This window comes from Lygodium microphyllum, chromosome 5 (assembly GCF_053477565.2).
Source record: "Lygodium microphyllum isolate KBCC chromosome 5, Lygodium_microphyllum_v1.1.10, whole genome shotgun sequence".
NCBI lineage: Eukaryota > Viridiplantae > Streptophyta > Polypodiopsida > Schizaeales > Lygodiaceae > Lygodium > Lygodium microphyllum.
In genome coordinates this window covers 106,546,401-106,571,492 of record NC_141139.1, presented here as the reverse complement: position 1 = coordinate 106,571,492, position 25,092 = coordinate 106,546,401, and the positions used below count along the sequence as shown (strand labels likewise).

Here is a 25,092-nt window from a genome sequence, read left to right as displayed (position 1 = left end):
GCCAAAGCCTTCATACAATATAAAGACAAAGCTCAATGATTCAGCACTATGTATTGATAGAACCTGAGAAGATAAACAAAATCCTTGTTTGGGACTACTCGGAAGAAATCTCTATGCATAAGATCTCCTGAAGCTTCTTGGTAGACCAAAAAGGTGCACCAAACACTAGCTTCTTCTGTGCTGCTCAAAGGGCAAAACTGATGGTTCCGTTGGCTTCGAAAGGGGGGTAAAACCCCACGACACCTGAACACAATTATCCCAAATCGCTCTCTCTTCTTCTTCCCATCCAGAGTGTTGTTTACTTCCTAAAAACTGCACTCGTGCACCATGCGAATTCAAGAGCCCTTCTTTTTTCTTTTAAGATTGTCCAAAACTCACTGAAAAGCAACTTGTTTTTTTTTACATGTCACCTTATTCTAGAAGTTTTCTACATCTTTTTAGGATATTTACAAGAGCTAATATCCAAAATAGACTAAAACTGTCCAAAAATCCCATATTTTTGAAATATCCACACTAACGCTAATCACTAATATAATATTGACTCTCTAGATTAATAAGAAAGCCAAATGATGATGCACTCCAAGGTTTTTCACATTGTGTCCACATAGTGGCACGACATCCACCCCCTCTGAACTTGCACATCCTCCGGTATGTGCCACCGATACACCACTCGAGTCAAACACCCATAGCATCAACTTGTCGCTCATCATGCACATAACAAGGCATCCCCCTGGATCATAGATCAAAATGACTAGCATTTACACAACTCTAACACCATACTAAGCATCCACTCGAAGGTCGTTAGGCCTTGGGTATGTATCATATACTAGAGGTTGTTGAATCTCCATATACAAGCTATCAATGCACCCATCAAGAGATACATAGCAACATGCCTGCTCTTTCAAAGTCCAGTGCATGGAAATATCCTTATACTACTGACAATTGTATACCACATTAAACATAAACTAAGCCTCACTTGCATCCAACACATGCTGACCATCACGGAAAATAGTAAAGCAGCCTATAACTTGAAGCATCTGTGAATTTCCTATCAAGGCCTCTGACAAAGCATCCAAAACATTCTCCATTTGTGAAGCATCACATCTAACATTCTCTAAAGGCATATTCTCGAGCTCATGAACTATCTCAAAAACTATAACTGTATCTTGCAAATCATGTGCATCCAACACTTCACAAATCTCCCTTTGAGTCCTTGTATCAAGTAAAATATGAGCTTTGTAAACCTCTTTAGATGCATTAAGAAAATCTACATATGCATGGGCTCACTCTTCCACCACATGATCTTCCAAGGCATCTGTGGCTGTCTCAATATCAAACTACACCTTATATCCTGGCTATTATCTCTTCTTTTTGCCATCTTGTTTGCTATCTTGTTCTTGCTCATGCCCAAACCTCTTCCATAACATGCTCCGGAAATGGCTGATTTGCAACTTTAGATTGATCCACACTTCTTCTTATCACTCTCTTAGATATCCCTGCTTTATCTTCATCTCTCTTCCGTTTCTCTTCCACAAGTACATCCGTTTTTTGCACTTTTGCTAAATATGCATCTACCGGTGATTCCCAGCTAGTTATGTCACGAATGTCTTGCCTTGCCCTGCATAAGACATTTCACTATTAGTAAATTTCCTTTTTTCAGTTCCATACAAAGCATGTGTCCATATTGCAACCTTCGAGCCAACCATCACACTTGGCCAAGCAGTCTATCCAACTGTTGACCAAAAGTAGCAACATGTACAGCTGCATAAGCACTTCAGGCAGCTAAGTCTTTCAATAACTTTTACATACATTTCTTTCCAAAATTCAAAGCAAGAGGCAATCACATTTCTTGTGCATAGATCTTGCCATCTTTCCAAAAGATGAGCTATCATGCCAAGGCCTCCTGATAAGCAGCACAATCCTTCCTTTCATACTGCAAACTATCATACCACATACATCTTTTCCCTAGTTTAGGGATTGCTGCCCGTTCCCTTTCCTCTTGTCCTTTCTCATCCAATTTTGTAACCTTTAATTGAAGATCCTGCATGCCTTTAATCAATTCATCTAATACATCTTTCCTAACAGTGGTGAGAACAACAGGTGCAGCCATAGGGTTAGCCACAGAAGCAGGTGGCTTACTAGATACATCAACTATTTTACCCGTAGCAGTAGGCAAGCTAGATACATGTAATCTTTCTCTTCTTCAATGCTTTTTCACCAATATAGTAACAACATCGTTAACATGTCTCCACTTTGTTTTAAGCTCTATCTTTGTAGTTTGATTCTCTAACAAATCATCAAGCTTCTCTTGAAGCTCAGGATCTGCCCTTCTTCAATTTTCTAACTTGCAAAACTTGTTGTTCTGCAAGATCTAACTACTCAAACTGACTTTCAAATCCTCTTAATAACTCTATAGGGCCACAAGACCCTTATTGGGTTGTAGAATCCACTCCTAGAAAGTCTTGCAAATAATCAAACTGGTGTCTTCAATGTAAAATTATTCTCGAAGTGTCTTCTTGAAAGCTACCCAAGCTGCATCCCGCATGTACAATTCAGTAACTCGGGCTTTCAATTCATGTACAGTGACCCATACAAAATACTAGCTCCATGCAAGTTGAGCCACCCCAAAGAACTTCATCTTTTGAGCATAGTATGCAAATATGCAGATACATTCTTGCCATTAAATAACTTCATTTCATGCTCTACTACCTACAGAGCATTCATCACAACAGTTTTTGTTTGAGCAGAAGTCTACATCACCTGTTGTTGTTGTACCTGCATAAGCATGTTCATATTCTGCACTAACTACTGCAAAACATCACTAGAAACTATACTTAAAGATTCTCCCATCCAGTCTTTCCTTTCGAAGACCTTTCACGTCGGGTTCACCAATGTCGAAGGGATTTTAGTCGAAAGGTCCTATCCATCAGGAATCAAAGAGAGAAGAAAGTAGGGAATAGAAGATAAAATAGAAGAAAAAGAATAGGCAAGGGATTCAAACCTGCCAAAGCCTTTACACAATATAAAAGACAAAACTGTAAAAATTACAAGGCGCAACGAACAGAATCTGAGAAAGAGATAGAGATAGAGAATACACAACAGATAAGAGAAGAATTAGAAATTTTCTTTAGCTCCAAACAACTGATACAGAGATGGCTCTGTCCACCCATGCGCTTCCACAGTGAAGCTTAGATGGCGATCTAGACAGAAGATAGGTGAAGAGCTTAAGGCTAGCTGGAACAACTCTGACTGGGTGAAAGATAGATGATCGATGGCTGTGAAGGGCCTTAGCTTTTATAGCGCGTGAAGGCGGTTAGGTTGGCATGACCGACCTACCATATGAGCCTCCACTAGTCAGCCAAGGAATATTCCAGGGAATATTTCCTTTACCGTCGGGCCCAAGGGGGCCGCGGACCCCAAAATAGGGGCCCCTTTTAACTCCCTCATCCCACAACTCGATGCAATGTGCCTCGAGTTGCTACCAGCTTAACTACTCAATCCAACCAAAAGATTAGACCCACAATGGGTCACCTTTTTGCCATCCAATCACATAGACCTCATCTGATATACAAGTCAGGACTCAACCAATGTCTGGGCTCACATTTGGCTTCTCCTCATAATGGGGGCCTTACAACTTTGAGCACCATGGATCATTGGTGGCACCTTATGAGGATGGGGCATTGAGCATATCTAACAAAGCTCAATGATTCAAAGCACTATGTATTGATAAAACCTGAGAAGATAAACAAAATCCTTGTCTCGGACTACTCGGAAGCAATCTCCAAGCATTAGATCTCTTAGAACTCCCTGGTAAACCAAAAATGCGCACCAAACACTAGCTTTTTCTCTGCTGCTTAGACACCAAATATGATGGTTTCGTTGGCTCCAAAAGAGGGATAGACCTCTAGGATATCTACTCAAAACTCTCCCAAATCGCTCTTTCTTATTCTTCCCATCCGGAGTGTTGTTTGATACTTGAAAATTGCGATCGCGCGCCATGTGAATTCGAGAGCCCTTCTTTTTTTAATGAGACTGTCCAAAACTAGGTGAAAAGCAACTTGCTTTTTTTTCCATGTCACCTTATTCTAGAAGATTTCTACATCTTTTTAGGATATTTACAAGAGAGAATATCCAAAATAGACTAAAATTGTCCAAAAATACCATATTTTTGAACCATCCATACTATGGATACAGACTTTGACTTTCTAGATTAATAAGAAAGCCAGATGATGATGTACTCCAGAGTTTTTCACACTGTATCCGCATAGCAGCATGACACCGTGAGAAGACAAATAGCCACAATGGGGTCCCTCAAGAAAAGCTAGGTATCCCTAACAGCTAGCAGCTACACAAGAGGGGAGAAAAGCAAGAAATACTCAATCATTTGGAGCAGCATTGACAAGGTGATGGACTCCCACAAAAAGAAGAGCCTAGAGGCGCTCCCAGACATGTGCAAAATGCAAGATCAAGATATGGGAAACATCAAAGAGATGATGGCAGCAATGTGTGATAAGGCCATACAACAAACCAGAGAGGAGATGGCTAAGAAGGTGCAAGAATGGAAGAATGAAATATACTACGAGATTACACCTCTTGGAAGGGAGACATTGAAGCCTCTCTCTGGGAGAGAAAAAGGGTGATTGAAGAGCTCCAGCATGAGATCACTGAATACTGAAGCCAAGTTGATCTCCTCGAGAGGGAGGAGGGGGAAATCACCAAAGCAATGCCCAACAACATGCAAACTGAAATAGATGAGCTGAAGACGCACATGACAAAGGACATTATCACATAGGCAACCATAGTAAAACAAGCACAAGTGGAGGTGGCTGAAAACTCCAAATGGATCAAAAGATGACAAAGAAGACACCAACAAAGAAGGAAGAGCTTGTGAATGCAGCACTTGAAGAGGAGAAGAGAAGGAAAATTAGAGCCTTGCACGTCCATGTGGTTGAGTGCAAAAAGGGAGACAGCCCTCTAGAATATGCCAAGAGAATATGTGAAAAAATGGGAGTAGAGGACCCCTCCAAGATGGACAATGCATGGCATCTAGAGAAGAATCTAAAAAAGGATTGGCGCCTTATCATCAGATTTGTTGATTTGGAGTTACAACGAGATTCTCTCTCCAAAAGGAAGGCTCTCAAAGGAGAAAAAGTATACCTTGAGGATGATCCACCCAAGTAGCCCACTGTAGGGAGTGAATGCCGCAAATTATGGAGGCCCGCAAAGTGGGAAAATGGATAGTATACACAAACAGGCACATCATTATCACATATAGGCGACAATGACAGGGTGCACCCTATAAGACATACTTCAAGTTCACAGTGTAGAACTGTAATGGAACCATGAGGAGGGATGCATGGCTATTCTAGGAGAACTTCACTAGCAGGGACATCATCCTATATACAAAGACACACCAGAGCCCAGGCACACGCTTGCCAGAGAGGTGAGAGGATATAGATGGGAGACGGCATGCCACCCTAAAGCCCAATCATGAGGGGGGACAAAGGGTTTTGAGAAGTAGTTATGGTGTATAGGGAGGAGCTACAGCACATGGTACAGGTCATGGGGAGAGACAAAGAGGCTCACTTCATGTGGATCTGAATACATACAGATCGCCCTCGCAATATATACATGGCAATGTGCTACTTTTCCCTAGCACATTCTCTATATGCACTGTAGGGGGGAGAGTCACCATATCTACCATTATATGAGGACATTATGCATTATTCCAACATTGGAGATGTCCTGTTGGTGGGGGACTTCAATGCTTGCACAGCACAGAGACAGGTTCCCTTCTTCGAGAGTGAGGATCACATGTACAAAGAGATAGCACCAAAGGAGATGGGGCTCAATTAGACACCACAGGACACAACTAAGTGCGAAAGTTCCATAGAATAGTTGGTATGACAAGGAATGCAGGAAAACCCGTCTTTATCTCTAGCAAGGTGAAGCAAAAGGGACCTATACACATAGCTAGGCACACTCGGACTTTCGCTACCTAGTGCGGCGGAAGAAGAGGGCATTTCTATCCATATTGGAGCATCAGTTTTATCAACTATTCTTGGGACACGATTGCAAGGAGGCATGGAAAGCATTCCAGGCACCCTAAACCCATACACCGATTACCTACCCAAAAAGATGGCATGCATATGCCACCTCATTATGCCATGCACATGGGCAGTCCCCCATTACCCTGACCACCAGAGGATAGAGCCACATCATCTACCTTCTTCAACACAATGATGGTTCATGACACCATCGATAGACTCCAAAAGACATCCTAGCACCCCTTCTAGCCCACCTCTTCAACAAGGCCCTATGTAAAGGCTTCCCTACTAGTTGGTCAACTAATACTATAGTACCGCTCCTGAAATCTTGAGACCCCATGGTTCCTAGAAACTATAGGATGGTTATGGTTGGCCACATGCTAGCCAAGCTATATGGATTGATACTAGAGCATGAGTTGAGGAAATGGACAAAGAAGCATCAACATTGGGCATGTGGGCAGGCAACGTTTAGAAGGGCTTACTCCACTCTTGATCATATCCTCACACTCTGAGCCATCATCAAGAAGAGCAGGGCACATGGGAGGTAGATATACTATTGCTTTCTAGATTTCCATAAAGCCTTTGATAGAGTACCACGTGCTGGGCTCATGTAGAGACTACAAGAGTTGGAGGTACCGATGAAGATGAGATGGGGAATATTAGCACTCCACATGCCTATTACAAGGCAAGTACAAGCACCAAGAAGACTATCGAAGGAGATCACCAACGCCATTGGTGAAATAGGAATTCCCACTCTCACCTACTCTATTTGGCCTCTATATTGATGAGATATCAAACTACATTGATGGACTTGGATGGAAGGAAGCTGGCCTAAGGGGGGCATTGATACCCATACTATTGTATGCCGATGACATAGTCCTCATCTCTAGCACACCGGAGGGATTGCAACGCCACCTAGATGCACTACAGACATTTGTCAAGACAGGGATCTCATTGTGGACATCAGGAAAACCAAGGTTATGTTGTTGAACACTTTCTCCTAGTGGATTCAGCAATCAATACCCCATTTCACATATGGAGAGGAGATAGTGGAGGTAGTCCTAAGATATGTTTATTGGGGATTACATTTTCAGGACCAAGATTCACTTTGAGGAGAGCACCAGAAGATAGATTGACACAAGGCTATGTGTCTCTGGGGGCAATGGAGAGCCAGTGTACATGGATACAATTTTAGGAGCCGCAGACAAAGCTCTAGCTCTTCAACACTTTGTTCACACCAATACTTCTATATGGGCCCCCATATGGGGATCAAGCCTCTACCACACAAGTAAAGCCACACAGGATTAGCCAGTCACTACCCAAGGCAGAGGAGATATATGAAGGGTGAGAGCAGATGGAGAGGTCCCTGGTACTAATGATGTCATGGATGGTTCGAAGTAAGCCCTCTATACCGCATGAGATTATTAGAGCAGAGATGGGAGCACCACCTCTAGTGACAAAGGCCCTCTTCTAGACAATAAGTTTCCTGCATAGGCTTTGGACCTTGCAAAATAGAGATACTTCCTGCTCGCACTAGAGTCATCTAGACAGTTAACATTACAAGGGGACACTAAGTGCTAGAATGCCCAAACAAAGACATGGCTACAATTACATAGATTACACATGGATCACCTCCCACGACTGCAGTATAGCTTGGATTACCCACTTCGAGCTCAACCGAGAGGAGCTGAACCGCATCATTAGGATGGACATTATTCAGATACACACAGTTAGGAAGAGAAGAGAAGCTTTTCTACAGACATGGGATTCATGCACTTTTTTCACACTGTCCCTCGAATGGTTTGGCATTACAACCCACCGGATTGGTTGTTCACACAACCATTGTATGTGTGATGTATTTAGTTACTCTTCACATAGTTCCTTGTACTTTGTATTTTATCTCAAGTTATTCGCCAAGGTGTTATTAATTGAAATTTCTTCTCTTGGAAAAAGAAAGGACATGGGTGACACCTACTGAGGATTTGGGGACAAAGATGGCTTTCTACCAAAAGCAACTTCTACACATATCTCCTGATGGCTTTGTTGTCCACTCGAGATACATGGATGCACAGTTGTCTCATAGTGTACCATGTGCCATTGGGTATCTTCGTACATCCTCACACCAACTCCGAATCGAGACATGTAGATATAGTGTAGATTCCCTGTGAAGATATGCTAGGGTTTACACTCAGGAAACACAGCATGTACGACCAAGACTAAAACACAAAGACTCAAATAGAGACAAGCAAAACGCAAACTCTAAATGCAAAACACAAAATGCAAAAACTCAAAACTCAAACACAGAGACAAACACAGAGAGAAGCAACTCTGAATTGAATTAATGTTGTAAATGAATGTAAGAGTGTACAGAATGCCCAAGGGTAGAGCAATGTAGTGTTGGAGAGTGACATCCATGAAAGACAGATCCTAAGTGCTGTAACCACTAGTCCGAGATGAGAGAGTGCTGAATAATGAAGGGCACCAGGCTGGTCACCAAAACACAGCAGTCAAATGTTGAAATCTGGTAAACGCAGCAATATAACACCAAAGAATGCTGAAAATTGATCACCTAGGGCAAAGAACTATCAAGCGACAACAAGAGAGGTGTTTACTAATGTAGGCCTACTAGACAGCAAAAATGCAGGTACTACAGCAATCGCCTAGTGGGAGAGATGGCAACAGCCTGTCGCCTAGCACCAAATGCTGAAAACACACGCTTATCAGGTGCTAGGATGATGCAGTAGATGGAGACCTCCAAACAACAAGGCGATGGCTGAAAACAAGCCACCTAGGGCTTGATAGCAATGGGCTATAATTGATGATGGTTGGACAGCAAATGGTAGATGGCTAATGGCTGAAATCTACACAGTAGAGTGAGAAACCTGCACAAAAGACTCGGACAGAGAGAAGCAAAACTCAAACCCTAAATGCAAAATGCAAAACGCAAAAACTCAAAACTCAAAACACAAAGACAAACACTAAGAGAAGAAACTCTGAAATGAATGAATGCTGTGAATGAGTGTAGGAGTGCACAGAATGCCCAAGCACCAAATGCTGAAAACACAAGCTTATTAGGTACTATGATGACATAGCAGATGGGGACCTCCAAACAATAAGGCAATGGCTGAAAACAAGTCGCCTAGGGCTCGATAGCGATGGGTTGCAGTTGGTGATGGCTGAACAATAAATGGTAGGCGGCTAATGGCTGAAATCTATATGGTAGACCTGCATAAAAGGGTAGGCAGCTGATCTATTTATAGATGTTGAAGGGTGCCCCAAAAAATTACGGTTTTGGGAGACCACTGAAACTCTCTTGAACCACCCTCCAAAATTTCATTTTTCATTAATTAAGCGTGTTTTGGGGCTGTTTAAAAATGCTAATCAGCTGTAAAGTGTGTTTAAGCTCAACACTCCCTCCCTCCGTAGGATAGGATTTACCAACTTTGTTAACTTGAGCCAAAGACAGAGGAGCACTACTTATGTAGATGCCCAATGTACTACTAGATCCGAGGACACTTCCATTGCTTGTTGAGAGAGGGATTTGGGCCACAGTCCAGGGTTATGGATTTCCAAGATCAGAGATGTCTCGCACTCTTTTTGCTAGAGCTACACTGCCACAAAGAGCATCTCTTACAGACCCTGCAGCAAAGACACGAAGCCACATACTAGCATGCACTCATAGAGTTCTATAGAGCATCGACTCCTCTCCACCACGGAGCCCTTCCTAGTTCGACTAACAACCCCACCACACGGGACCACCTTAGAACCCGAGATACAAAACTAAGGCACCCAAAAGAAAATGGAGAATGTTGACAATGCTATCAAAGAAAGTGCAAAATGGATAGATGCGACAAAAAAGAACAAAGGAATGCATGGCAGCAAAGTGAAAGTTATGAATGCCACCTTGGAAGAAGAGGCAAAAAGAGAGGCACGTGCACTCCACATAAGAGGGGTTGGACTAGATGATAAAAGCTCCCCAATAAAAGATGCTATAGCTCTTGCCACCAAAATTGGGGCTACACATGTACCCATCATTGGGCCCTAGCAAGTCAGGAAAGACAACACAAAAACAAAAGTCCTCATCCTAAAGTTTGGAGACTTGGAAAAGAAGAGAGCCTTCCTCTCCAAGAGGATTGCTCGCAAAGGAGAAAAGATCTACCTAGATGAGGACCTTACCAAAGCCCAGATAGCCCAAAGGAAGGAAAACATGCCACATGTTCTAGAGGCACGAAAAGCAAGTAAATGGGTTGTCTATAGAGATGGAAGAGCCATCATTACAGGGAAAAGGAAGCATGAAGTTGCGCATCCTATGAGACCCTAAAGTTTTAACTATGGAATTGCAATGGCTCCCTTAAGACAAATGTAGGTTATTTTGAGGTTACTTTCAAAGGGATAGACATTGTTATGTATACTGAGACACACCAGTGTAAAGACAGCCGTCTACCTGATGTACATGGATATATATGGGAAAGTACATATCACCCTCAGCCTAGGAAGCCTGGAGGGATGAGGGGATCAAGAGGTGTGGCAATTCTTTTTAGAGAAGAGCTCCGAGATAGAGTCCAAAAGTGGTACATAGAGATGCAAGGTAAGATACATGTGGATCAGGTTACATACAAATAGAACTTGAGATATATATATTGCCATATGCTACTTTCCCCTACATACTCTAAGTTTGCCCTTAAAGAGGCATCCCCATATACACCACTATATGAGGACATAATGAGATTTATGAGCATTAGGGATGTTTTACTAGCAGGAAACTTTAATGCATGCACAAGAAGCAACCAATCTGCTTTCTTTGACATTAGCAATGAGGTGTTGAGAGATATTGCATTAGATGAACTGGGATTAGTCAAATCAGTCCAAAATAGAGAGATTTGGTGAGATACAGTTTCGTCATCCATGCACCAAACTGTGGACCACGCACCAAATTGTGGACTGCCACAATTTGGTGACATATAGAGATATTGCATATAGGAGTGTGGGTGTAACCAAGGTGTCAAAAAGCCACAATTTGGTGCATAGTTCAAAAAACAATTAGTGCACGCTTTTGCCAAACGAGCATGCGATGTCTCTCTCCAAGAGAACTGTGATCCCTTCAATGTGACCCCCAAATAAACATATTGCCTAACCATCTCCACTAGCTCTCCATCGAAAGTAAACTGGTGCTCACCTCTCGTCATCCAAGCAGCTAAAGTGTTAAATACCATAACTTTAGTTTTCCCAAGGTTCACCTTAAGGTCTCTATGTCTGCAAAAAACTGATAATGCATCCATGTCTATTTAGTCCCTCAAGTGAGTCAAATGTTAGTACAATATCATTTGCATAAAGCAGTAATGGTATCAGCACTCCAGCTATGCCACCAGTTCTGTCCACATATTCTGAAATTTCATCTATGCACAGCCCAAATAGTGTCAGTAAAAGTGAGCAGCCTTGTTTCACCCCAATTGTGTTATTGAATGTATCTGAGATGCCCTCAGGTTTTGCTATACTCTGCCTGTCAGTGTCTCATAGAACGCATAGATACTCCACTATATCTCTACAGGCACATCAATGTCTTGCATTCTTCTCATGAGTCTAGCATGTGGCACTATGTCAAAGGCCTGTGAAGGTCCACAAAACAGTAGTAGATATTTTTCTTGAATGCCTTGCCTTGTTCGATGATTGCCCTCAACGTAAAGATATGATCTAGAGTTGTATATCCCCTCTTGAAGCCAGCCTCGCTTTTTGATCTCAGGCCATGCATCTCAGCCCATTCACTCAATGCTTGTTTCACAATAGAGCCATATATATTTAGCCAATCATGATAGTTCGATAGTTACTAAGCAGCGTGGGGTCTCCACTCTTAGAGAGCCGCACAATAGTATGGTCTGACCAACTAGTTGGAAATCCCTCACAGACTACCCTATTAAAGATGTGAGCCAGCACTGGTGCCAAAATATCACAAGCATGTGTGAAGTGTTCTGTTACTAAACCATCATGATCTTGGGCTTTCCCAAATTTTTAGTTTCCATATGGCATTCCTCACTTTTTTTTGGTGAAAATTTTGCAATTTGCTGGTCCTGAGGTTTAGGGGAGTGGCATAGGCTCTTGGCCACGATCTTTGACATACAGTTTCGTGAAAGGCGTACCAAAATGGGGCTTTTCGACACCCTGGTTACACCCACACTCCTATATTGGGCAGCTATTTGGGGTCCGAGTCTTTTCCACACAAGGAGATGGCCTTTAGAAGACCATGATGAACCAAAGAAGGAATACTATGATGGGTAGGAGCATATCAAAAGACCACAGGTCATGATGATCTCACATATAATATAAACAAAGAGCTCAACCCCACGAGATTATCTGAGCTAAGTTGGGATCATCACCCATGGTGGTTGAGGCCTTGTTCCACGCAGTGACTTTCATACATAGACTATGGGAGCTTCCCCAAGACAGATACCCACGGCTCTAGACAGCTAGCAACAAATGGTAACAAACATTGTCGATATGCTCAGATGAGTACATGGATGAGTTTACATGGGCCACAGATTGACAAACTACCCCCCTTTGACTATAGCCTGGATTGCCCTACACTTGACCTAAGCCAATCAGAGTTGGACCATGTGATCAGAGCAGACATACTGAGGTTAGATATGGAGAAGACTTGGATCTGCCCCTCCCCCCATGGCACAAGGATAGCACACTACTAGATCCACTTCCTTCAAGTATCTAAGGATGGCTTCATCACCTAACCCAGTTACACGGATACACAACTACCTCATGGATTGCACAGAGTAATTGGTTACATCTACACTTCATCTCACCACCTAAGGATTGAGACACACAGATGGGAGGGCATACGGATAGAGGAACGCATATGCCCACTATGCGACAGAGAGCTAGAGACAGAGGAATACTAGATCTGCCGATGCACAGTATACTATGATATATAAGGCAAATACTATTGTCTGTTATGAGAGGGTTTTGGACCCTTGAGACGAATCATGCAGTTTGAGGATGAGAGATGCTTGGGTTTCTTCCTCTAGGAGCTCCAAAGGCACAAAGTAACTATTCTACGGAGTAGTGAGGCCCCCACAGTTTGGCTCACATAGACAAAGAGGGGTCACTGACTTTTTCACCACTACATGACTGAGTATGGAACATACCACTACTATTGCCATACAACGTACAAAAGTACATCATCATTGGACCTCATCTTCTGTAGGTGTCCCTTTCAATAGAGTAGTGGCACTTAGCCGGTCTAGACACCTACATCCACCCGGACGAAGGACTAGACATCCACACCACAAACAAATTAGAGCCATCATTGAATGCCACAAGAGACAGATGCCAAGACACCTCAGCCATGCAGAGATACATCTCCTTAGAGGACAAACATCTCATTGATGGAGAGTTTCCCTTTTCTACTTTCACTTTTAGATCAGTGACATGTTTTCTTTTTACAAGACACTACTTCACTTTTCAATCTTATAGGCATGTTTTTCATCTTTTCTCATTCCAAATGAGAAACACACCATCATTGTATGTATTGCTTTGATCTCATAGGCCACATTGGCCTTTTAGAGGCATTAATATACTCTTTCTTTCGTTCTTTTCTCTCTCACTAACCTTTGAGGGCAATCATTAAAGAAGGCAAGACGTTCAAGAAAAAGATCTATTGTTGTTTTGTGGATTTTCACAAGGCCTTTGACACAATGCCACGTGCATGATAAGAATGCAAGACATTGATGTGCCCGTAGAGATATAGTGGAGTATCTATGCCTTGTATGAGACAGCATTAGGTAGAGTATGGACACCTGAGGGCATCTCAAATATAGTCAATAGCACCATTGGGAGGAAACAAGGCTGCCCACTTTCACCGACACTATTTGGGTTGTATATAGATGAAATTTCAGAATATGTGGACAGAACAAGGGGGGCCAAAGCCAACCTAGCTGGAATGTTGATACCATTACTGCTTTATGCCGACAATATTGTACTTATATCTAACTCACCTGATATTCAACACTTCAGCCGCTTGGGTGATGAGAGTTGAGCACCAATTTACTTTCGATGGAGAGCCAGTGGAGATAATCACACAATATGCTTATTTGGGGGTCACATTGAAGGGACCACAATTCTCTTGGAGAGAGACATTAGAGGCTCATTTGACAAAAGCATATGCATCCCTAGGTGCATTAGAGAGGCAATGTGCTCACATACAGTTTCATAAACCGTGCACCAAAGTGGCTTTTTGACACCCTGGTTACACCCACACTCCGATATGGGGCAGATATTTGGGGTCCGAGTCTCTTCCACACAAGGAGATGGCCTTTGGGAGACCAAGATGGACCAAAGAAGGAATACTATGATAGGCGGGAGCATATGGAAAGACCACTCGTCATGATGATCTCACATATGATACAAGCGAAGAGCTCAATCCACACGAGATTATCAGAGCTGAATTGGGAGCATCACCCATGGTGGTTGAGGCCTTGGTCCAAGCAGTGACTTTCATACATAGACTATGGGAGCTCCCCAAGATAGATACCCACAGCAAGCCCTACCCTCTTCTAGACAACTAGCAACAAATGATGACAATCATTGTTGTTATGCTCAGATGAGTACATGGAAAAGTTTACATGGGCTGCACATTGACAAACTACCCCCCTTTGGCTATGGCTTGGATTGCCCTACACCTGAACCATGTGATCAAATCAAACATACTGAGGTTAGATACGGAGAAGACTTGCATCCGACCCCCCTTCCCTCATGGCACGAGGATGGCACACCACCAAACCCACTTCCTTCAAGTATCTGAGGATGGTTTCATCACCCGACCCAATTACTTGGATGCACAACTGCCTCATGGATTGCGCACATTTATTGGTTAGATCTGCACCTCATCCCACCACCTGAGGATTGAGACAGGCAGATGGGAGGGAATATAGATAGAGGAACGCATATGCCTACTATGCGACAAAGTGCCAAACACAAAGGAACACTACATCTAACAATGCACAATATATTATGATATACAAGATAGATACCACTGTCTGTTTCAAGAGGGTTTTGGATCCTTGAGACGAATCATGCATTTTGAGGATTAGAGATCCTTGGGTTTCTTCCTCTTGGAGATTTAGAAGCACAAAGCAACTATTCTATGGAGTAGGAGGCCTCCACAGCTAGGCTCACATACACAAAGAGCAGTCACTGACTTTTTTACTACTACACAACCAAGTACGGCACATACCACTACTACTGCTACAACCTATAGGAGTACGTCATCATTGGACCTCATCTTCTATAGGTGTCCCTTTGGATAGAGCACTGGCACTCAACCGGTCTAGGCGCCCACGTCCACTTGGATGAAGACCTAGACATCCACACCATAGACAAATTAGAGCCATCATTGACCGCCACAAGAGACACATGCAAAGACGCCACAGCCATACAAAGATACATCTCCTTAGAAGGCAAACATCTCATTGATGGAGAGTTTCCGTTTTTTACTTTTACTTTTAGATCATCATGTTTTCTTTTTATAGGATACTTTCACTTTTTAGTCTTATAGGCATGTTTTTCATCTTTTCTCATTCCAGATGAGGAACACACCATCACTGTATGTATTGCTCTAGTCTCATAGGCCATATTGACCTTTTAGACATGATTCATGTGGTGTCAGGAGATATGTATGCTAGATATATGTGGGTAAGGCTAAGGATAGGATGCCCCAAGGATCTATATGTTGCAATATGTTACTTCCCACCTGCCTATTCCACATTTGCCCCTAGGAAGGGATCGCCATTTGAAGTACTACATGAGGACATTATGAGGTATGCAAGGATTGGGGACATACTACTAATGTGAGACTTTAATGCTCTAACAAGAAGTGAGCAGTCAACCTTTAATAATACTAAACATGAGATGTTAAAGGAGTTGGCATTGGACGAACTAGGGCTTGAGAGGACATCTCAAGATAAGGATATGACAACATATGGATCCCATTTGCTAGCATTGGAAAGTGCTCACAGATTACCTATATTCAATGGCTTATTGAGATGGCCAGGAGCAGATGCTTCCACTTGTTGGAAGATCAAAAAGGGAGCTAGCATTGTGGACTATGTAATGGGCTCGCCAGCATTAATTCCAAAAATTAAGCATTTTGAAATATCTAACAAGCTGATCGATCTAGCAGCCGACCATGCAATCCTAAAATTTACCCTACCATGTGGTCAAATACAAGAAACATGCACAGAAGTACACACATTCCCACACACTGAGTTTCTAGAGCAAACTTTGCATATCTATAGTGATGTAGTACAAGATGGGTTAAGCCAGCTAGACCAGCATGAACTACTAGAGGATGTCACTAAAGCTCTAGTGAAGGTTTTACATACAAAAGCTACAGAGGCATTCCCATGTAAGATGGGCTCTATTGCACCACGCAGATGCACTGCCCCTCAAAAAGCTTGGTATGATGATGAGTGCAAACAGACTAGGACCTGCCTACAGAGGGATATTACACTAGGGACATGCACACACAAGCATGCACAAAATGTCTTCCGTTGTCTTGCATGGAAAAAGAAAAGGGATTATCTAGCAAAACTAGAGTCTGAGAGTATCAACTTCTTTTCAGCAAGGACAGCAAGAAGGCATGGAGGAAATTTCATGGTAGACAATCCCCAATTCAATTGACATCACCTACGGTATGGCACGAACATGCTAAAGCATTGTATGATGTTCCATCATAGGAGCAAATCCCCTATCCATCAAACTCTAGGCCAACACAATGTGGATTCTTTATAGAAAAAATGGTGAGATATGCCATTTGGAGGTTAAAGAATGGGGGAGCACATGATCAAGATGGCCTTGTGGCAGAACATTTTTCACATGCATGTTATGCATTGGCCCTTTGTCAAATATCTTCAATAGAGCTGTGTGTGAGGGGTGGTTTCCAGCAAGTTGCTGTGACCACACAATAGTGCAGATTTTTAGGAGCGGAGATCCATTGGTCACTAACAACTACCGCACTATTATCATTGGCCATATGCTAGCGAAGATATATGCCTCTATTGTGGAGCATGAGTTGAGTTGGTGGGCTGAAACAAAGGAGATATGGTCTGCAAGACAAGCTAGCTTCTACCAAGGATACAATACATTAGCCCATATATTCACGTTGAGGGCCTTGATTGAGGAGGGACAATCACAATTGCAAAAAATCTATTGTTTTTTTCATGGATTTCCACAAAGCTTTTGATGCAGTACCACGCGTAAGACTCATGTAGAGGTTGCGAACCATTGGGGTCCCACTGGATATGCAGTGGTGTATTTATACATTGCATGAGACAATGACAAGTAGAGTACAAGTGCCTGGAGGCACAACAGGCTCACTGTCTAGCACGGTTCGTGTAAAGTAAGGTTGTCCGCTCTCTCCATTGTTGTTTAGATTGTACATTGATGAGATTTCAGATTTACATGCGAAGATAGGGTGGTATGGGAGCCAGCTTGGCTGGGGTATTGATATTAATTTTATTATATGCAGATGATATTGTGCTCATCTCAAATTCACTTGAGGGGCTACAGCGACATCTAGATGCATTGCATGTGTTTTGTGAAGAGAAAAGCCTCAAGGTTAATCTTGGAAAGACTAAAATTATGGTCTTTAACACCTCAACAGCTTGGGTGACACGCTCAGAGTATCACTTCACATATGACAATCAGTTTGTGGAAATGGTTAGACAATATTTATACCTTGGGGTCACTTTCAAGGGCCACAGTTTTCATGGAAGGAGACTTTAGAGGCTATGCTTGCACGCACATATGTAGCTTTGGGCACTCTAGAGAGACAGTGTGCAAACATATAGTTCCAGGAGCCCCATACCAAATTGTGGCTCTTTGTCACTTTAATTATGGCCACACTACTCTATGGAGCAGCCATTTGGGGCCCAAGCCTTTATCATACTAGACGGGCACCTCTCATGGACTGTAACGGACCTGAAGCACAGCATTATGATGGCTGGGAACATATGAAGAGACTGCTGGTCATGATGATGCACATATGAGCAGCCTAGCAAGGGTGTTGATACCAATATTATTGTATGCACATGGCATTGTTCTTATCTCAGGTTCACCAAAGGGATTGCAGCGCCAACTAGATGCTTTGTGCATCTTCTATAGTAGAGACAAAGGCCTCACAGTAAACCTTGGGAAGACCAAACCATACAAAGACCATTGTCTCCACCTCTAAAATAGCTCCACCACCCATTATTTTTGGAGTACAAACATGATTCCAGGAGATCCAAGAGATGCCCAATCATATATCTCCCAAAGCATGAACCAAATGGACTGAGTGAGCTCCCAAATACTAGACTTCAACCAAGGAAGTAACAGCAACTAATATGAAATCATTGGTATCATGATGGTTAGCCACTTTCAAGCACACATGGAAAAGCCATGCTTTTGATTTCCAGTACACAAACTTGTCTGCAACACATAGAAATACAGTCAAGCAACTTCTTGGTCAAAATATTATCCACCCAACAGATAGCCCACTTGCCTGAAAATTGTGCCCTTAGTCACCATCTTCCCTGGCCAACCCACCAAGCATGACAACATCATCAAAATGGGATGAGTGGCCAAAGCGAAGAACAAAGGGCTTGATGGGCAGCCTTGTTTAACAAATCGGCGAAGAGCAAAAGGCTCCATAACACCACAGTTAAGCAAAACTTTGGAAGAGGAACCTAGGCTGATAGAATAATCAAACAAGACATTCTAGGACCAAATCCCATCTCTTGCATCAATTATTCCAAAAATTACCATTCTAAATGGTCAAATGCCTTTTCCAAATCCAATTGAATCACCATCACTTGCTGATTGGTGTAGTATGCATAGTCTATCCCCATCTGGACATTAAAGATGTTATGCAAAAATTTCTCCCTTTGATAAAGTCATATTGAGCAAGATGCTTAATATCAAGAAGACATTCATGCAATCTATTAGTCAAGACTTTTGCAAAAATCTTATGCATGGTGCCCATCAAGGAAATGGGTCTCCAATACTCTAGAACAGAAGGGATGACACTTTTAGAAGCTACTTTATGATACCCTCTTTCCAAGAAGCTGGCATAATTCCTATTATCCAAGCCTACTGGCATAGACAAAAGCTCATCCAACTAAGTTTCATATGTCAAAGCTCATAGGTTAGACCACCCCACCCATGACTCTTATCCTTAGGTAAATGCAAAAAAATTCAATCATTCTAATCTCTAATATGTCCACATCAAATTTCTGTGGCAAAACTTCATTTTGAACCAATTCATAGAGCATAGAGCAAGGAGACAAGAGCCTGTCTGAAGCAAGGGACTGCAACCCAAGAAAATCCATAAAATAATCCCTACACATGTGCACAATAGCTTGGGGATCTGAAATGATTTCACTGGTAGAGTTTTGCAGTCTCACCACATTCTCCCACACAAAAGAGGCATGCAAACTACGATAAATTTTATGAGATTGGCAATTGTTATCCTATAGCCCCTCTGATAACACAACAATCTCAGCCTGCTGATAAGATCTAGCCGGATAACTATGCGTAAGCTCTAACAAACAAGCAAAGGCAAAGAGCAAGAGAGGATCATCTAGTGAGTCCATCAACAAAGAATGCACTAGCGCTAGAAGTTGTTCCGCAACATTCAATCTTTGTCTATGAAGCATAGCATGATAGATGCCATATTACCAAGCAACTGTTTGCACATAAGAGACTAACAAATCAAAAAAGGCAGCCCCATTCCATGCTAGATCGAGTGAGAAGTGATTCAATAACTGTCTCATATAGCCATCAAATACGTCATGCCGAAAAGGAATTACAACGCAATGGCAGCTTGCTCAAAAAACACCAAAAAGGGTAAATACGGTGTCTAAGCATCTCAAACACCACTGGGAAATAATCAAAAAGGACATAGCGCTGCAAAATCTTAACAAGAAGGAATCATCATGCATAACATACGTGCGATCCAAACGACTCCAAGCGTCCAAATGTTGTGCCAAATGAAAGAGTAATACTCCCGAATGACTTCTGACAAGAACTCTGGCATAAAAGAGCTTGAAACCATGACAATGCAGTATCTGTCTAGCTTCCTTATGGATTTAATGTTCAGTTGCACACAAAACATCCCATCCATTAGAATGCAAGTTTCGCCACATAGCATGATGTTTGCTACAAGAACAAACACCACAAACATTCCATGTCACTAACTTCATGAAGATCAGTAGCAAGATCAATCAAGGCTCAAGCTGCCTTTTTTTTTTTCAAAGAAAAGTAAATTCTATTAACACACCTTAGAACAAAGTGTCCTAAGGCTAAAAACCTAGTACAAAGCAGCCCTCTAAGGGGCTTCCATATCAAGAATTATATAAGAAGGGGAGGTCCATTACAAAGCTTGAGAGAATAGCCAGTCGAAAGGTCTAGAATGCCACAAACTATGTGGGTCTGGAAGAGGAAAAAGCTGCCAGAATCCCAAGTCCTGAGAAAAGCATCTCTCCTCTTCCTCATAGTCTATGAGCTCCTCTATATTCTCTCCCATCTCCCACGAAGAGTATGCACAATCCTTGTCCATATCTTCGAGAGTCTCTGCAGTAGATATGTCCAAAAAATCAATAGCCTAACTACATCTAGTTGTCTATATGCACATAGCAATAATGCTAGCTATGAGCTCCCATCTGTGACAGTGCCCCTAAGTCCATATTATCTGTGAGAAATCTAGCATGAAAGTCATGCTCACAAGCTGCCCAAGATGAGATAAGCCTGACACCCTATACATCCTCGTACCCACAAGTTGGGCCTCTGTCAATGACCGCTGCAACAACTGTCCCCCATGTAGCAATCATAGAATTTGTACTGCCATGAAACACCATCCTGAGGGCTCTCGTCTAGACCTCCTAATCCCATGGGCGATCCCATAAGCAATGCCTCTTAGTCTCCTCATGCTCCCCACATCTACTGCAAGGAATAGGGTCTCTACTATAGCCAAGCCATATACCAACTACTAAATTCCTATGTGCTAGTAACCAAAGAAAGAGTGAAATCTTTCTTGGTCTAAATTTGTCCTCCAATCCCCTCCAGAAGTCTACCAAGAAAGGTTGTGATATACCATGGATAGTCCAGTGCTCAACTCTAGCTAGCAGCACTTTGGTCTGACTCATCTATATTCTCCTCGCCAACCTAGTGGTATAGCCAAAGAAGGGGACATCGTGAGGCATTTCTACAAATGGATGTCTCCAAACCCACTCCCCAAGATCCCACTAAAGTCTCTGTAACAGCCTCGTCCTATATGCCCAATGTCTCCATCCATCTTTCATACAAGTCTAAGGGTTTATGTTATGTTCCTGGACATTCGGATGGGCACTAGTAGCACTAGTCACAGTGGTCATGAGGTGACTTAGTGCAAATGCACTAAGGGCGCCTTGGGATTAGGGCAGCCAAGTCCTATAAATAGGGCTCAAGGCCCTATTGTACACATGGATTGTGTGATCACTACTCTTAGACTCTTGCCTCATAGGCCAACGCATCCATACACTAGGATGGTGTGGACTAGTGGTATGGAACGCCAACCCTTGGGTTGTAGTCGTGGCCCAGAGTGCTGCTAGCTACCAGGCTCGGGGGTGAGCCCATTTGGCTCTATGGCGGGAGGTGAGTATGATGCCCAATCCCTTTTATGGTGAGTTGGTGGGCTTGTGTCGTGTCTTGTGTGTACGTTGGATCCTAGGGGGACGTTTCAGTTTGGGTCTAAGTACCAATTCCTATCAAAATGAGCCACAACTCTAATCCTTTGTCGAGAGTATCCTGTGAACTCTAACTGATCCAAATCCTCTCCCGTAAGTTTGCCATCCATCTCTACTCAAAAAATAAACACACTCTCTCCACTGGTGGCTACCACTGCAAGAAGGATCTCTCCTCTAGTAAAGAGCCCTATTCATGTCTAATCTATCACTGTGTCATTTCTCCATTCAAGGGGTACCACCCTTGATGCTCTCCATTATGACTCTAACCCCCCTGATACCTCAAAGTCTCTTTGTATCTAGGTCGGCAGCTCTTGAAAGGCAAACCACCCCCCATCACAGAAGCTACCTGTGCCGAGAACCAACCCCAAGATAGGAGGGTCCTCTACTCAATGATGTGACCTCTCTTTGTCTTGAGTAGCTAATTAAAAACAAGTGTCTGCCTCAGCTTCTCTTCAACACTTGCTGCATCCATCTGAGGAAAACCTGTAGATACTGATCTCCATGCCCATCTAATAGATGCAGCAAAATCTAACCTCAAAAATGTTCCCAAGCCTTGTAGCTTGGATATGCTGAAATAGCCACTGTGTGCTAGGCTGCCATGGCCCTCCATGAGCAGGAACAATGGTCTCTAAGCTCTATAAAAGTAGCTTCTTCCATGGCTCCTTACCCGAAAGAAGGCCCCTCACAATGAGCTTTACCATCAGTGCTCTACTCTGACTATTTGCATCAATAACCCCCCAACCACCCCTCGATCTAGGCTGGAGGATAACATCCCAAGCTACCTTAGCCCTCATAGGACTACCATCTCCACCTGACCAAATGAAATTCTTGATGAATCACTTCACTTGGCCAATCCATGACCTAGAGAAGGCCCATCAAGAGAAGGCCCATCAAGAGGTTATGTGCCTCATGGTGGCTAACAAAACCAGATTTGCAACTACCACCTTGCCTGCTAGTGATAATCTTCTTGTGCTCCAATATAGTAGCTTGTCTTATGCTAAGTAATAAGGATGCCAGCTATTGTTTTGAAGAAATATCAATGCCTACATGGCAGCCCAAGTATCTCACACTAGTGCCACGCGGGACCCAAGTCAAACTCTCGTGTGGTTTCCAAACTATCCGCCAAGCATAAAAAACCCAAAATCCATAGGATTTGTGCCAGCATAAGGATTTATGCATTGCTCTTGTACACTCATGATGTGGTTTAATGTTGTTTCATGCACCTCACATAAGGATTTGTGTCATCATACAACCTAGATCCAAAGGAGGATTGGGGATCGTAGACCCAGATAGTCAAAGCAAAGCCTTATTGATCAAGCTCATTGTTAAGGGGTCTGCTTCCAAAAGAGAAGCCCTAGAAGAAACTTCTAAGTGGGGAGGCTAGAGGACTTGACACCTATACATGGAGGACCATGGCAGCCCAGCATTCACTGGATATTTCAAGAGATCAGCACCAGAGATTTAGGGAGGACCTTCGAGGTCAAATTTGCAGCTGCCATTATTAGAGCTTGGAGATTTGTATCTCCAAGGCTCCACCAGCTCCCCCCGACTACTATTGAAGAGAAGAGGAGACAGCCTCTTCTCTTTAATCATTATTTGAGATCAGAGTCAGGCCACACCATTGGGCAGCAGACACACTTATCATGGGGGAAATTCTCTTTACATGTCGCTACATCAGTGGGGGAGTGGTTTGCATTTCAAGAGCTACCACACGAGACCCAAAGGCAAAGATTACATGGTCTTAGGGGAGCCAGGGCTATGATTGAGGCCGTGATGGAAGGGGTTCCACCAGATTGGCAAACTGAAACAGCTTCCTCTCAGACTTGGATTGGTCTTTTCTCTAGAGGGGATATCCTTCTAGCAGTCATTGCATCTTGCAGAGACAGGACATTCACTTTCACTGTCGAGGAGGATGGCCGCCTCCAGCAAGAGGACCTTGACCTTACAGCACTCAATGGCTGCTCTAGGTAGAGAATCACAGTAGTGGCACACTTTCAAAGAAAATGGCACATAGACCCATACCCAACCACTTGTCTTACAGATGGATTGAGATATTGGGCATACCAGAGAAGGCCTCTACAGAAACTTCAGTGGGATCCAGGAGAGTGGGTGTGGAGGGATCCCTTCCTTGATAGGCCATCCGACATCCCCTTCTTTGGCTACACTACTAGATTGAGACGGAGGATACAGATGAGCAAGATTAGAGCAGAGCCTGCAACCATCCCTCATTGCAGAGAGGGAGTCTTAGATGAGTTCCTATATGACTTTTAGAGGCGGCTACATGACAGCTTCAGGTCCAGGAAGATATCTCTCTTTCTATGGCTTTTAGCCCATAGGAGTTTAGCAGTTGGCACTTGGCTTGGATACGGCAGGGACACACTAGCTTGCGTGCGATGTGGCGAGCCAGAGGAGACATAGAGACATTGCCACTGGGACTATCCTAGAGCCCAAGAGATTTGGAGAAGAGCTCTTAGGATAGTATTCCATGGTACAGCAGAATCCATGGTGGCGACATGGGGGGCTGCAGCTTGGGTCACAGACAGAGGTCCAGCTTGCGGCTATGAGGACACTTAGGGGAGCATTTCTTTTCTCATCATTGGACAGCATCTGAGCAGGATCCCTACCCCAGACTACTCACAAACACAGTGGACTTAAGAACATGGTCACAGATGGGAGCTGATTTCCAGCATTATAGCTTGGTACATATGGACTGCGAGATGTAGCCAAGTCATTGATCTTCAGGATATACCCACTGGGGAGTCTTTATCGAGGATTTGGACAGAGATAGTCCATACTCTCTGTGGGAGATGGGAGAGGTTGCAGAGCAGCTCTGAGAGGATGAGGAAGAAAAGAGAGGCTTTCCTGAGGATTTGAGATTCAGACACCTTTCACACTTCCCCTCAGATGGTCTGGAACTTTAGCCCACCAGATTGGTTGTTTACACAACCATTGTATCTTTGATGTACTTAGTTACTCTTCACAGTGTTTCTCGTACTTTGTATTTACCTTAGGGGGACTTTCTCCGAGGTGTTATTAATAGAGTTCTCTTTTCTTGAAAAAAAAAAGTACACAAAGCATTCTACACTTCAATCAATCAACCATCCTACAAAACATTATCGGTCCCTTTCCCCTTAATATTATTTACCTCATGCCATGTATGATCCCCATCACACAAGGACAAAGCAAATGATTTCCCTTTCCCTTTTTTAGTGGCAGGCTGACTCAAAACGGTTCACTGCAGCTGTCAGAACTTTAGCCTCCCATTCAAAATCTCAGCAAAA

At 43.1% G+C, this 25,092-nt stretch overlaps 1 protein-coding gene across 8 annotated transcripts in view; it reads right to left on the bottom strand.

The window, feature by feature from the left end:
• Window positions 1–25,092, bottom strand: part of LOC148036253 (uncharacterized) — a 162,882-nt gene that overhangs the window by 87,748 nt on the left and 50,042 nt on the right. For 4 of the 8 annotated variants that reach the window (XM_087678269.1, XM_087678270.1, XM_087678273.1 and 1 more), the window contains exon 5: window positions 24,957–25,028. The exons of the other annotated variants lie outside the window; for them this stretch is intronic. In XM_087678269.1, coding sequence (XP_087534395.1) covers window positions 24,957–25,028 — 72 coding nt within the window. The remainder of the gene's footprint in view (window positions 1–24,956; window positions 25,029–25,092) is intronic. 8 annotated transcript variants of the gene reach the window in all.